Here is a 15,142-nt window from a genome sequence, read left to right on the forward strand (position 1 = left end):
ATAAATGAGATGGTTCTGCCACAGAAAGGTTCCCAGGAAAGCTCTGCTGGCTCAATCACACATTCCTGACCTGCAGGGAAGCCCTGGGCTGTGGCTGCTGCCCATGGGCAAGATGGTGACAGAGCCCTGGGGAGAACTCAAGAACCTGGAGCTGATGCTACAGTTCAAAGTGTTTTAAAGAAAACACATAAAGGCTTGACAGTGAACAAAAATGCAGATCCAGCTGGTCCAGCAGACACTCTGGGTCAGAGCTGTTATAGCAGGGCCCTGGCAGGGGCAGTGGGTTGTGTGGGGCAGGATAAGAGGCAGAGGATGTGCTGGACTCCCTGCCCAAGGGGCTGAGCCTGTGGCTCTGGGAAGGGCAGGACTGTCCCCACTGCACCCCAGGGCACTGCAGCAACTCAAGTGAGTTTGGAAACAGCTGCTCTGAACTTTGTGTTTGGATACTCAGGAATTCTGCTAAGTGTCTGCTGCGTTACAAGGAGCAGCTGTGCTACAGCAAGGCCGACTGGGTGATCCCTCTGTGCTCCCTCCTTATCTCAGTGCTCTCTGCAGTGCCTGATTCCCGGGGGGAAGCACTTGGACTTCAGCTGGAAGGTGTGAGATAAATGGAAATGCACATGTGTAATTGTTAGTCTGTGCAGAAGTGCCAGTGAAAGGGAGAAGTGGAGCCAAACCCCACGGGCCGTGAGAGCTGAGCACTGTGGAGGTGGGATGGATGGCTGCAGGATAGGGAGCCCTTCCCCAGCAGGATCAATAGCTGAAGCTAGCACACAAACCCCATGGTTATCTGCAGAAGGCCAAGCTACGGCCATTTGTCAGAGGACAACATTATCACATCTGGCAGGACTGGCTCTTCCCAGAGCCAGGATTTCACAGGCATTCATCACCTACTCTCCACAGGGTGTGCTTTGTCCAGATTATGCCTTGACTAGCAGGCAAACAAAAATCTCTGAGTCCTGGGGATGGAAGCAGCCACCCCACATGGTGCTCATGCCTTTCAGCATACCCAGTGCTGGTACTTTTTGTTGGAAAGGGAGTGAGAGGTCCCAGTCTACAGGAATACGTGGATGAGCATTACTCTGTTCTGATTCCTTCACTTTTAAACCCGGAATTAAAATAATCTTTGCCTGAACTTGGAGAAACAAAGTAACTCACAGCCATCACCCAACACTGCAGTTTTGTAAAGCAGATAAAGTTAGAACAGGCAAAGCACTCATTTGCTGTTTGAGAAGACACAGAGATATGATAGAGAAGCTGAACGTGGACAGGCAGGATGACAGGAAATCCCCAGCCAGCAGATCCTCGTGTGAGAGAGAGCACGCACTCACTGCCGTGCTGACGGGAAGGCATTCAGACGCCTTGGGGTTCTGAGATGGAGACAACCGCGGGGGAGAGACCAGTGGTGAGAGAAAAGCGGCACGAACTCTCCTCAGAGCCTCTTGTGCAGCCCAGCCGGGCCTTTAGGAGCCCCGGCAATCGTCGGAGACAGCTGGAGACAGTGGCTTGGCCGGGGATGAAGGGCGGCGGCCGCAGCGCCGAGCAGCGCACGCTGCGCTCTGCGCCAGCCCCGCCGCTCCCGTTAAAGGGTCCCGTTAAACCCCCCGTGAATTCCCTATTCCCTGAAATAGGGCATCAGGTGCTCCCACAGGGCTCTTCCTTCTGGAGCTGCCCGCGGGATGGAGGTACCCGCCTCCAGTCAGTCGGGATTGATGGAGATCTTCGGGCAAACCCCGCTCCGAGCGCGGCGGGGGCAGGCCGGGAATGCCGGGATGGGAGCCGGGACTGCGGGATATGGGCAGGGAAAGCGGGATGGGAGCTGGGACTGCGGGATATGGGCAGGGAAAACGGGATGGGAGCCCCGACTGCGGGATATGGGCAGGGAGTGCGGGGTGAGAGCGGGGAATGCGGGATACAGACCAGGAGTGCGGAATACGAGCAAGGAAAGAGGGATGAGAGCGGGGAAGGCGGGCCGGGAATGCGGGGTGATAGGAGAGAAAACGGGATGAGAGCTGGGAATGTGGGATACGGGCCGGGAACAGGACGAGAACCGGGAATGCGGGATGAGAGTCAGGAATGCGGGATTCTGGCCGGGAATTCAGGGTGAGAGCCGAAATGCGGGATGAGAGCCGGGAATAAGGGATGAGAGTCAGGAATGCGGGATACTGGCCGGGAATTCAGGGTGAGAGCCGAAGTGCGGGATAAGAGCCGGGAATGCGGGATACTGGAATTCAGGGTGAGAGCCGGGAATGCGGGTTACTGGCTGGGAATTCAGGAAGAGAGCCGGAATGCGGGACGAGAGCCGGGAGCGCGGTGCAGCGGCGCGGACGGGCAGCAGAGGGCGCCGTGGCACCGTGAGCCGAGCGGGGACAGCGCCGGCCCCGCTCCCGGGCCTGATCCCGGCCCCGCTCCCTGCTCCTGATCCCGCTCCCGGGCCTGATCCCGGCCCCGCTCCCTGCTCCTGATCCCGCTCCCTGCTCCTGATCCCGCTCCCGGGCCTGATCCCGGCCCCGCTCCCTGCTCCTGATCCCGCTCCCGGTCCTGATCCCGGCCCCGCTCCCTGCTCCCGCTCCCGGGCCTGATCCCGGCTCCCGCTCCCTGCTCCTGATCCCGGCCCCGCTCCCTGCTCCCGCTCCCGGGCCTGATCCCGGCTCCCGCTCCCTGCTCCTGATCCCGGCCCCGCTCCCTGCTCCCGCTCCCGGGCCTGATCCCGGCTCCCGCTCCCTGCTCCTGATCCCGGCCCCGCTCCCTGCTCCCGCTCCCTGCTCCCGCTCCCGGGCCTGATCCCAGCCCCGCTCCCTGCTCCTGATCCCACTCCCGGCTCCCGCTCCAGCTCCCGGCCCCGCTCCGCGTCCCGGTTAAACCAAGGGACGAGCACAACGAGGGACAGCCTTGAAAGGTGCGGCAGGAAGAGCCCCAGGGCCGTGCCGCCGCCCCAGTGCCCTTCCCCAGGTGCTGACAAACCGTGTGCCGCTCCTAAGATCTTTGCAAGCCCTCAATACAGTCAGGGAATTTTAGCTGACTTCCAGCCGCAGCACTTTGTGCCACTGCATTGGATATTGTATAGTTTTGTATAAATTCTTGTTGAAAAAAAGTGAGGAATTATGATTAAAGAGTAAACACTTAAAGTGTAAGCAAGGATTTCCAGGAATTTAATAATTAAACTTACTGAAAAGTAAGCAGCAAAGGGAATAAAAAGTTTGCCATGACACAAAGTGATTGCTCAGGAGCCAGGCACTGCTGCTCGGGGCTGTGGTTGGCACCTGGTCAGGCATTCATTCCCCCACTGTGCTCAGTCTCTGGAGCATCCCTCCACTCTCTCTTCTCCATCACACTCCTCTTTTCACAGCCCACCTTACATGCCTTGCACAGTCCAGCACATTGCTCTCACTGAGATTACCCTCACAGAGCTGCACATGGGACCTGGTCAAATTTGGCCAAAAAAGAGGAAAATGCTGGGATGTGAGGAGAGCTCAGCTTCCAAAGCCCTGGACCCAGCACCTTCTATCCCCTTGGAACTGCCCTCACAGGGAAGGGAGGCCACTAGAGAGGGTTCTATGGAAGAGAAATTAAAATTTTTTGTGGGGGGAAGCTGCTCCAGCAAGGTGAGCCAGGGGAGCCACTGCACAGGGCACCGCACACAGTGCACATGGCCTCTCCTAGGAGCTCAGGCTCCAGGACACAAAGAACTGAAGGGAAAGGGATGTGTATTAAACATAAAACCTCAGGGAATATATGAAAGAACTGATTTCTACTCTCATTTTTCAGCTATTTCTCTTCTCCCTCATATATTTTCTTTCCCCTGTACTCCAGCCCCAAGCACACACAGATGTTTCAAGCACTGACTCCCCTTGCTCTAACACCCATGAGAGATTTAGAGCTGAGCCACTATAAATATGCCAGTGAACAGAAATGCATTAAAGGATTAAAGCATTCAGTTGGAACCTGTAAAATTTGGGCTTTGGGGTCAGATTTTTTTTCACTGTCTAGTAATACACCATCATTGTAGACAGCAGAGAACAGCAGGGCAGAGGAGTCAAAACCAAAAATAGCTTTAAGTATCACAGCAAACCATGTCACTGAGGAGATATATAACCATCAATTATGCAAATGAGAACATTAATTCATTAGCTACAGTCTCCAGATTTTCCTGACCTCTGTCTTAATGGGGACACGCCTCATTTGACACACAAAACAAAGGAAACACAAGGATGGCAAGAGAGGGGATTGAAGGCCATGGGGAACACTGAACATAGATAATCTTTGAGAACATTTTAAGTAGAAGGGAATAAACAACAATACGTGTCCAAAAGAGCTTAAGGAGCTTACAACACCAGAAAAGAGGTACCAAAATCAAAAACTCAAGGTGAGAGCTGCAGGGAACTGCGCTGAGATGTCAGACATTTGGGAGCTGTGAAACTCACACTGTGCTGGGCTGACTGTGGGTATCAGCAGTGATGGGTTTTCACCTTTCCAAGCTACACTTACCTCCTACCCTTAGTTCCAGCTATAATCAGTCCTTGGCCTAAAATAGATTTAAACTTCTCCATGGCAACAAAGGCAAAATCATAATTGGAGTGGTGTTTGTGCTACCTCCACAATAACACATCACTTCAAGCACTATCATCTTCAGGAGCTGAATAAAAACCACATGTTGAGAAAAAAGTATGAAAAATGCTAATGAAACACAGGACTGGGGAAATAAGAGGTGAAAGGAATATTAAAGCACTCAAGTTCACTTTCAGCTTGAAATACACTCTTTTGTTATGTTCAATCTTGTCTTACATGACTTGAGTGTTAGGTCTGTTAGGCTGAGAGTACTCAACATTAAGAGTTTTTTCCTTGATACCTCCATTTGAATTTGCTTGGTTTTATACCTTTTCTCCTACTTACAACTTTGTAGACCACCCAAATAAACCATCTTTCTCTTCCTGGTGTTTACAGCCCTTGAACACTGGCAGCTGATTACCATATCTCCCTTAATGATCGTTTGGCCAGGCTATGCATATCTAATTTCCAGCCATAATTCAATTCCTGCAGCACCCCTGCCAGCAGTGAAAGTCATTGTGTTACAGACCTTCTAAGGGAAAGGCAAGGACCTTTTTTACACCCCTGCAACATGCAATTAACACAATCCTGATACTTTTCCCTAGATGATTCATGAAAGGGTCAGACACCCAGCCAGGGCAAGCATCGCTTGTTTGCAGTGAGTTCTCTGAGAACCTGGGTGAGGTTCCACAGCTCCCTCCAGCCTCACTGCTGGGAGCAGAAATTGGTGGGAGCAGGAGCTGCTGTCTCCTGCACTCACACCAGCAGAGCTGGACACCTCATTCTGCTGAGAATCTGTTAAAGCAAGTGCCATGGCAGTAAAAGCAGCTGGAATGCACTCCTCAAGTCCAGGGCCTCTCCTGAGTGACAGATGAGAGCGTTGCTCCCTGCCCACCCTCTCCACCAGGATGCCTTGGCTCCTCACTGTGGTGTCATGAGCTGCTGTGTCCTGCTGTCCTCACAGTGACAAGCATCAGACAAAATAACAAACCCACAAAATACAGAGTGCAAAAAAAGAATCAGAGATTCTGCAGTGCTGTTGGGTCGGTGTGAAATCTGGTGACCTTATGAAAATGACACTGCAAAAAGCAGAGGAGAAGGCAGGCACTGGCACAGCAGCAGAGTGGTAGCAGCCTGAGTGCCACATCCTCCCCTGCACTGTGTGGGTACAGCTGAGTGTCACACACCAGGACAGGCTGTGACACAGCCCCTGGCCCCACCAGGGCTTGGAACAGAGCAGGGTGCATGGGGTCACCTTCTAGGAAAACAGCTCTGCCAGTCAGGTGGTTATCAAATCACAGGTTCTGATGAGAAAATCCACCAGGTGCCTTCTCAGAGTTGTTACACCAGGCAATACTTGGCACCATCTATCCCCTTTTCAGCTCTGGAAAATATGCAGGTATCTGCCTGTTAGCAGCAGGGAGCAGGGCCTCTACAGAATACAGTTAACAGGGCATCCAGCCAGATTGACAGAGAATGATGGGCTTTACCTGAAATTGGAGGCTAAACCCCAAGAAAAAAGAAGAGTCATGTCTATTTAGAAATTGTTATAGCAACATACCTATAGCTGGATCCTCTCCTTCACAGAAATGACCAAACCCATCATGTTTGACAGCCACCAGAGCAGCTGCCATGCCCACCTTTTCCCCCAGCACTGGGGCATGTGCTGAGCTGTGGGTGCCATCCCATACTGGGAAGAAGCACTGGAATAACCAGGCACAGACCCCTCCTGCCCCTCTACCAGCTCCCTCAGCTCCAGGTCTGCGTGTGCTGCTTCCAACAGAGGCTGCCTCGACTGCATCAGAGCCAGCTCAGCACTTGGGATGGATGGGACATGAATCTATCACACATGGCACACATCTAAACTTTGTGTTACTCATCATGTTCACAAGAAATTTACAGGCAGGAAAAAATAAACATATTAGCTTGCTACATGTTGTTGTAAGGCAAAAACCCTCACAATTCAAGACATGAGCCAGTCATAAGTGCACAGGAAGTTTATAAAGTCATTTTGACTATGATTAGGTTTATTCCATCACTGTCTGTTATGCAAACACTTCAACTTTCCTCTGATGCAATCACAATTAGCCAACTTTGGCAATGTACTACTGGACCAATGACCTATGGTATAGAAGGAAAACGCCTTTAAAACATATTTGCAACCTTTCTCCAGCCTGGCCTCTGCTGACAGGGGATGCCTGGGTGCAGCTCAGACCCACAGCTCCAGATTTTGGCCCCTGAATAAGATGCCCTGGGACTCAGAGAAGGTAACTTTTATTTTTGTCATTACCCAGAACAAGTGGCTTTAGATGACCCATTCCTAACCATACCTGGTACCACAGACAGACCAGCACTGGCTCACTTTGTGAAAGGTTTTGCTTTCTTCTGGTGAAAAGATCACTCTGAAACACCCTACACATGTGTGAGACATGAACTGAGGGTCTGCAGCTTCTGGGTACTTGGACACTGAACTGAAGAGAATGAGCTGGGTTCTCACAGGGGGAGGAGATGAGAAACTGTCATTCTGCAAGAGATACTGGACAGATTTACAAAGAAAATAATTAATTCAGCTTAACAAGATTTTGCCTGCTAAGTCCTTCAGCAGCCTGAAGGACAAAACTTTACCCTTCCTAAGCTTCACTCAGCAGGAAAAAGGAAAAAGTTTCCATATTTCATGAAAGCAAATATTGGATTCTGAATCTAATGATAAATGTTAAATGATATTTTAAGGTCTTGACCTTACATTTTCACTGTCCTACTGCAAAGAAACCCAGGAAAAACTAGGGAAATGCAATGTTTGTGGCTTGAGAAGTACTCACACACTTGCCATTTTTTTCTTATTTAAGTATTCCAGAGCCCTTTATAAAGTAAAAAAATAACTCAGCTGTCCTTTGCCTTGGCTCATGCAAGATGTCCAAGTACATTCAAATTTTACAATTTTTCTTATGCAGGTCAGACACTACTGCCAGTTTCTTTCATTATATTTGATACAGAATCCCTAAGGGGTACCTGAAAAAATAAGAGTGTGTGATAGAATAAAATGAATTGCAAATATTCAGAATTATAAAGAGCTCAGTGATGCCTCACAGAAATGACTGAAAAACAGTCCATTTAGAGCCCATCCAGAGTATCAAACAGGCATCCCACCAGGGATGGGCACGGCATGGGCTGCAGACTGTGAAGGTGTTAGGAAGAACAGGAGCAGTCATGCAGTGTACTCTGCAAAGACACTTTTTACCAAAAACTGAGTTTGACAAGCTCTAATAATGATCCTAAGAATAATTAATGGTCTCACTCCTCCAGCACATTCCTCCCCAGAAGGCAGAGAATTAATGGTGAAGCCTCCCAGGCTTTTCTGCAGATAAGCAACTCCAGCTAAAGAGACAAGGGCACAAAATCCCTCTCTGTGGAAAGTGTGGATGTTCCACCACCAAAGCAACTGTTCAACTTCAGCACCAGCAGAAACTTGAGTAGAGGACCACAGTTCTTGGGGAGCAGCACATCCCTCCAGCAGTGGCCTGGCCAGGGACAGTGCTGGACACTGGGTTCCAGCAGCTGCCAGGCTCCAGAGCCACGGGCAGAGCCTGAGGGAGTGGAAGGACACAGGAGTTTGCAGATGCCACCAGCATACAGAACCTTGTGCTGTTCCACAGCCTGGAGGGACAGGGGAGCAGGAACCTCACCCTGCAGAGACCTGCAGCACATTTCTGAAACACCTTTTCTGTTATTCATTCTCGACTTTTCAGTGTGCACAGGGAACCAGATTTAATTTGTCGTCTTGCAGTCATCACATGTGAAACAGATACTGCAGGAATGTAAGCTCCTTTATTTCAGGCCTTTTGCTTTAATCACAGGAACATCCATCTAAGCTGTGTAAGAGTCAGCCAGACCATGAGAACTGCATGATACCATCTACAAGGAATATTTTTAATGATGTAGCATTTTTGAAAGCAGATTATGCAAGGATACTTTTAAAAGGAATTAAAATGTAATTTGGGTGTAGTCTCTACAGAAAGACAAATATAATTCATTCTTATCTTTCCCTAACTGCCTCCTTTTTCACTGCTGTCAGGAATCTTGCATGAAAACATATGACTTTACACCAACAACGCCTGCATCTTGCTCTTCACCAGATATAACAGTCTGTATGCAACATGGCAATCTGGGAACTCTGGAGGGAATTACATCAGCAGTTTGTGTCAAAGTTCTGTTTTCCATTTGTATTAGGAAGGATTATTTCAGCATCCAAATCAATATGACTGTGTGGCAGCATAAAATCTATTGGAGAAAAGTTTACAAGTAAGGTCTTATCTCTGGCTCAAGGAACAGATGTGGGAAAAAAGACTGAAAATAGGGAGTTCTCCCTATAGAATACAGTTAAATGGATAGCAGTGTCATTGGCTGAATGCTGGAACTATGGAATTAACTGCTCTTTGTTAATTCAAACTTTTAACAATTGGATTGTGGTAGTAAGCAAAAGCAGCATGTTCCTTACCAGTTGGCATCTTTAAATTAAGGTACAGCATCTGTGTAAAAGATATACTTCATTTCTAGAACTCACTGTTGGAGTGGCACCAAGCACTGTCATGGCATGGAAGAGTAACTCTGAGCAGTGCAGAAACCAGGAGGGCAATAAAGCATTCAGAAAAAGATTCCTATTCTCATTTGTCCATTAAATAGAATAAAAGAAACAATAACTTGGAATCCTGTTTCAAAAATGGATCTCTTACTCTGATGTCCAGAAAACCACTTTTCTGCAGCTCACAAGTGACAGGTTCCAGTAAAAGATGAGTCAGATTTTCTTTTAAAGGGTGAGTTCTGTCATTGCATTATATTATATTACTGCATTAACTTGTATTTCTCTCTAACTTGATGAAAAATGACAGGGAATTTTAGGTAGTCATTTCCACTGGACATGTGCTGACCTTTACCTGACTAGAATGAAAGAAGCCCAATGTCAACTTTAACCTTTCTATCCCAACTACCACAGGGACAAACACATGTTAAGCAAACCTGAATGTACAGCCAATTATCTTGGGCTTTTCCAGACTGACTTTGTGAAGCAGTTCTGGTTCAATCTGCTCAGAGGAGTGACTAAAACACAGGAACAGGTTCCCTGTGGTAGCCAGGGGCACCCTGCCTTCCCAAAGGAGTTCAAAATCTCTTTCCTGGCAGTCCCCTCCTGTGGCACATCCCTGCCCTGCAATGCCCTCAGCAGCTCTGCAGCAGAGCCAGGCTCAGAGCTCACAGCCAGCTGAGAGCACCCCCTGTGCCTGCTGCAAACCTTCCCCCAGCTTTGTGGAATACCATGGAAAAATACCACCAAGTGTGACTGACTCACTGCTGGCTTCCCAAACAACAGCTTTTATCTCATCCCTACAGGATATCACCTGTAGTAGCCAAGTTCTTTGCTAATTTTACTGTTTGTAAGTACTATTAATAAATCTTATCATGGAGACACTGATGAGGAATTACAGATCATGTGGTTGGCCAATGACTTCCCACATCCCATCCTGGGAGTACCTGAAATAGCCAGCAAAGCATCTCAGTTACAGCCCAGGACCAGGTCAGGGACAGATTTCCTGCAGCTGTAGCTGGCACAGCTCCCACCAGGCAGCATTTTAAGGCCTCCTCCTCTTCTGGCAGACTCTTCTGGGGAAAAACCAAGGGCCAAAGCCCTGCTCATCTAGTCCAAAAAGTGGACTGCTTTGGAGGGGAGCAGAACGTGATATTGACTGTGAAAATTAATCTCAGTCTTTCAACAGAGCTTTGCAAAGGCAAACAATCCACTTTTGCTGAGATTGAAACTGAAATGAGGCATCAAAACAAGACAGCAGGGACAAAGCAACAGGGAAGGCAAACTGTTTTAGCAATGGTGAGGTCAGGATATTGCAGGTTCTCCTGGCAACCTTGTTTTTAATGACAAATGAAAATGGTAGAAGTTGAAGAAAGGAATTTCCCAAATTCTTCAGGTTGTGATACAATGCATCACACTGAACCAGCCATTCATTTCATCAAAATGCAGATGAGGAGAAAATGCAAATAAAAGTCCAGATAAACTCATGGGAATCAGGTCCAGGTATAAGTAGATTTTAATTTCCCTTGAGAAAGCCTCTAAACAATCCAGAAGGTATTAGTGACACAACTTAGAAATGATGGCCAACGCCTGGATAATGGAAATAATTGACCATTGTCCAAGCTAAAAGGAAATGGAGGATTTTCTGTTATTTTGTGTTTTCCTGTCAAAACTCTGTGCCAAGCTGGAAGTCATGTGTTAGGCCAAACAGAGCACATGCCTTAGATAAAAGTCAAACAGAGAGGTCAAACCTGATCCACTTATGCCTTCTACCCTTAAATCCTATGTTTGCAAGGGGACAAGCAGGTTTTCCTGTTCCTCCTTCAGCCTTTAAAGAAAACAAGACTTTTAATCTATTTAGAGGCCCTTTCTGACATTCTTTAGCTGCAGTTTTTCTCAATCAACCTAATCTTTTCCCATCGAGCTCCATGCTAATCCCATTTTGCTCCACTCCTTAAACTAATAAAAGATTAGAGTGACATTTCAGAAAGGGCACCGTATTAAGCAGCTTCTTTCCCATCTCAGCAGACCAGGGTGCACAAAATGCAGTGAACAGGCCATTAATCTCATGGTAATGAGGTGTCAGTGTGAATGGAACCCTCCTCCCTGATCCCTGGGAAGGGTGGGGACAAGGAGGACACTGCACCCACCCAGAGGGCAGCAGACCCAAGGAGTGTTGTTTGTGTGCTGGTGGCAGCAGATCCTGTCCCCACTGTGCCATGGTGACCATGGCCAGCAAACATCCACATGGACCTGTCACCCCTGACACAAACCCAGCTTTGCCTCCGTTCTAATTAGCAGCATTAAACTGTTTATCAGCCCCAGCTTTGCTCTCACAGCTGATCAATTAGGATCAGCTGCCACACACAGAGATGTTTTTCACACCTATCCATCCAGCTGGTGAAAACCATGGGCAAACTACTTCCTTCATTCCTACAGGGGACAAGCCAGTGCTCTTCCTGGCAGCATGTCTGCATTGGTATTATCCACTTTGCTTTAATACAGAAAGAATGTTTTCATTTTCTTAAAAATGTCACCATTTCCCTAAAGAAAAGTCCCTGGGAGGCTCAAATGTTAGCAAGTGCCGAGAAAACTTTCTGAGAGAAGTCTGAGGTGGGTGATGCATGGTGACATCCATGCTGTCCCCTGCTCTCCCCACAGCGTGAGCTGGGCTGGGAATTGCAGCTCTGCTGCACACACAGTGCCAGGAGCCTCTGCTCAGCCCAAAATGCTCTGTGTGGTCAGCACTGCATCTGTGCTCAGAGCAAACTGGAGCAACAGGGCTTGAAAATAACAACCAGGGGAGAGGGATGCTGAAGGAACCGTGGAGGAAAAGGGCAGCACATCCTACAGAAATGTCTCTATGCATGGATTTCACTTGTGCATTTGCTTTTCTTTCTTGTGAATAGTGAATTAAACCTGTGGATTTCATATCCTCAAAAGCCAAGTGTATGAAAGTCAAACTATTCCACAAATTACTTTTGTAATTTGTTCCTTTTTGTGGTTGTGTAGGTACTACTAATACAGGCAAGAATTGCCTTAAAAATATTCACCCCATAGAAGAGTTCAACCCTCCTCCTTCTGTTTGAGGCAGTCTAACCCTGCAGTTGCACACCCACTGTTCTGTCTTGGTACAGTCACTTAATGCTAGACATCAGCAAAGAGACTGATTAATTGGAACTATTTCAAGGACAAAATTCACCAGAAGCTGAAACCTTACAGTAGATTAGAAAATGCATTTTTCTACAATTACAGGAGGACACAGCATCCTGGTATTGCCAATAAATGTCAATTTTTACCCATGCAGCCTCCAGCTAAGTCTTCATTCTGACTTTCTCATCTAATTACATGCATAAAAGAGATACCTTGAAGTAAAATAAAAGGTTTTTCTCCAATGCACACTGCTTAGAAAAATCCTACCTCTCCTCCACCAGTTTTGGAAGTCAACTGTCTTGGCAGAGCTTAGCCTCTTACCTGTATACTGTGGTGGGTGGGGAGCTCAGGGTGTCATAGATGAGCCTCACATGTCCTTGGTACAGCTCCAGAGCCAAAGGATCATTGTCTCCTTTGTACAGTAAGATGCCATTGTCCTTGTCCGTGGCTACCTGTGAAACATTCATAACCACGTGAGGATGCTTGAGAATGATTAATAAAAGGAATAAACCTGTATTTAAAATCAAACCAAAATCATACGTGCAATTCAAATATGCTTTAATACATCATATATGTGAGCAGCAATGCGAGCAAGAGCCAGGAGGCACAGAAAGCTCTTGGTGCCCTTGGGTGGGCTCACACACAAAGGTCAACTTCCCATTTCACATGAGAACCAGTTTCCAGTTGTCTTCTGAACCTTGGACTGGTATCAAAATCCCAGGCCTCCTGTCTGCTGAAAAGAAAAATATTGTCCCGAGAGGCCATTCAGAGTAGCCTGCTTTAAGAAGCACCATGACACTGAACAGCAAGCTGTACAGGATGAAACACAGTGCTGTAGGAAGAATCACTAGGAAGACACAGAGCACTCCTCAATCATCCCTGGCTGTGTTGCCAGTCTGGGAATTGGAGTCTGGAGGGATTCTGGAGGCAGCATGTGTGCCCACAAAGGGACACTGGTGCCTCAGTCACATTTCACTGATTTTACACCACACAAGTGGCTCACAATTTTTTCCAGGACTTCGGCCACCAGGCCTGGTTCCATCAGCATGGGATACACGCATGTTACAGGCTAAATATCAAAATGCATGGATTTCACTTGTACATTTGCTTTTCTTTCTTGTGACTAGGGCATTAAACCTGTGGATTTCATATCCTCAAAAGCCAAGTGTCTGAAGGTCAAACTGTTCTACAGCTTACCTTCGTCATTTGTGCTTTTTTGTGGTTGTGTAGTTCCTAATGATACAGACAAGAGATTCCTTAAAAATATTCACCCCACAGAAGAGTTCACCCCTCCTCCTTCTATTTGAGGCAGTCTGACCCTGCAGTTGCATATTTGCCACTGTTAAGTCACAACTGACACAGAGACAGGCAGAAGTAGCATAAGCACTCTGTCCTTACTGAAACTGCTTCTTTTATACACTGCTCTGATACAGGTGGGCCTGATTGGTCATTTAATCAATACACTTCACCTGACTGGTTAATTAACAAGACACCCATTTGTAAACAATCTTATGAGAAAAACAAGAAAACAGATATTAGAAAAACACCACCTGCAGGTTGTTTTAATAATTGGCTATCATTGTTTATCTCCAGCTCCCTAAAGTCTCCTGGGCTGATTCTGGGGAAACTTATCTAGCTTTCTCTCTCTCTGGCCAGGCTGTCATTATCCAACACATTCACTCTTCTGTCTTGGTACAGTCACTTAATGCTAGATATCAACAAAGAAACTGATTAATTGGAACAATTACAAGGAGAAAATTCACCAGAAACTGAAACTTTACAGTTGTGGGTTTCTCTGGGTCTGGATTGAAGGCACTCGAGACAGTAGTTCATGTTCAGACCCAGGTGTTTATTATTTCTTATCAGAAAAACAGTCCCACTACTGTGAGTTTGGCAGCTTTTCATTAGAAGGCACAAAATGGCAACAATCTCTTGTTACAAGGTCTTTTAAGACTAAACTATCCAATTAAGAGCTGACACCTGGATTATTTTCCCTTTTAACCCAATAACTGATCCCAAAGAGCCCCCAGTGTGGACTTTTCTGCCCAATTACAAAATGCCACCCAAACCCATGGAGAAGAAGGAAGAAGAAGAAACCCAGGAACACACCCTGTGCCCTCCATCTTGCTTCCATCCACAGCATACTAGAAATCCCAAAACCTAAATTTCTCACCAAGTGATCCACCTACACTACTCTCTATAATCTATTTCCCACTTTTGTGGATTCCAGTCTATCTTGAAGTCTGGGAAACTTTCTCCATGGATGAGGGTCAGAGTCAGTGCTGCCCTGGGGGTCAGGGCACCCCAGAGCAGGCAGAGAAATATTCCCAGTTCCCTGAGTTTCCACAAGAGCAGATTAGAAAATGCATTTTCCTCCAATTACAGGAGGACACAGCATCACCAACAAACATCACTTTCCCCCTGTGCAGCCTCCAGCTAAGCCTTTACTGCGACAAACCTGCAGGGAGATGTTGGCCTGGGGGCGGATTTTGGCGGGGGGCAGCTCCACGTAGGAGTCCTTGCCCACGAAGTTGACGGTGATGAGCTTCTCGCAGCGCTGCCCCGCGAAGCCGGCCAGGCAGCGGCACACGGGCTCGTGCTGCGCCACCACGCACTGCGCGCCATGCTGGCACTCGTAATTGTCACACGGACTCGTCTGCAGCAGCACCATGGGCGGCGGCGTCTCGCAGAACAGGCCACTGCAAAGGGAGGGAAAATTCAGCCTCAGTCACCGGCACTTTATTGGTTTTGTGTCAGGTGCTGCTGATGCCTTGGCGTGGTTGCCTAAAACAGAGGCTGGACAGAATTAAGAGAATAAAAGCAGAAGGTTCTTAATAAATACTCGTGTTGCGTTGTGATTTTGGG

At 47.7% G+C, this 15,142-nt stretch overlaps 1 protein-coding gene across 2 annotated transcripts in view; it reads right to left on the bottom strand.

Annotated features, from left to right (window-relative positions):
- The window catches only part of SLIT3 (slit guidance ligand 3), a 491,996-nt gene that overhangs the window by 13,255 nt on the left and 463,599 nt on the right, over window positions 1-15,142 (bottom strand). For both annotated transcript variants that reach the window (XM_066559986.1, XM_066559985.1), the window contains 2 exons: window positions 14,736-14,976; window positions 12,599-12,729 (listed from right to left, as the gene is read on the bottom strand). In XM_066559986.1, coding sequence (XP_066416083.1) covers window positions 12,599-12,729; window positions 14,736-14,976 — 372 coding nt within the window. The remainder of the gene's footprint in view (window positions 1-12,598; window positions 12,730-14,735; window positions 14,977-15,142) is intronic.

The sequence above is a fragment of the Molothrus aeneus genome, chromosome 15, assembly GCF_037042795.1.
Source record: "Molothrus aeneus isolate 106 chromosome 15, BPBGC_Maene_1.0, whole genome shotgun sequence".
NCBI lineage: Eukaryota > Metazoa > Chordata > Aves > Passeriformes > Icteridae > Molothrus > Molothrus aeneus.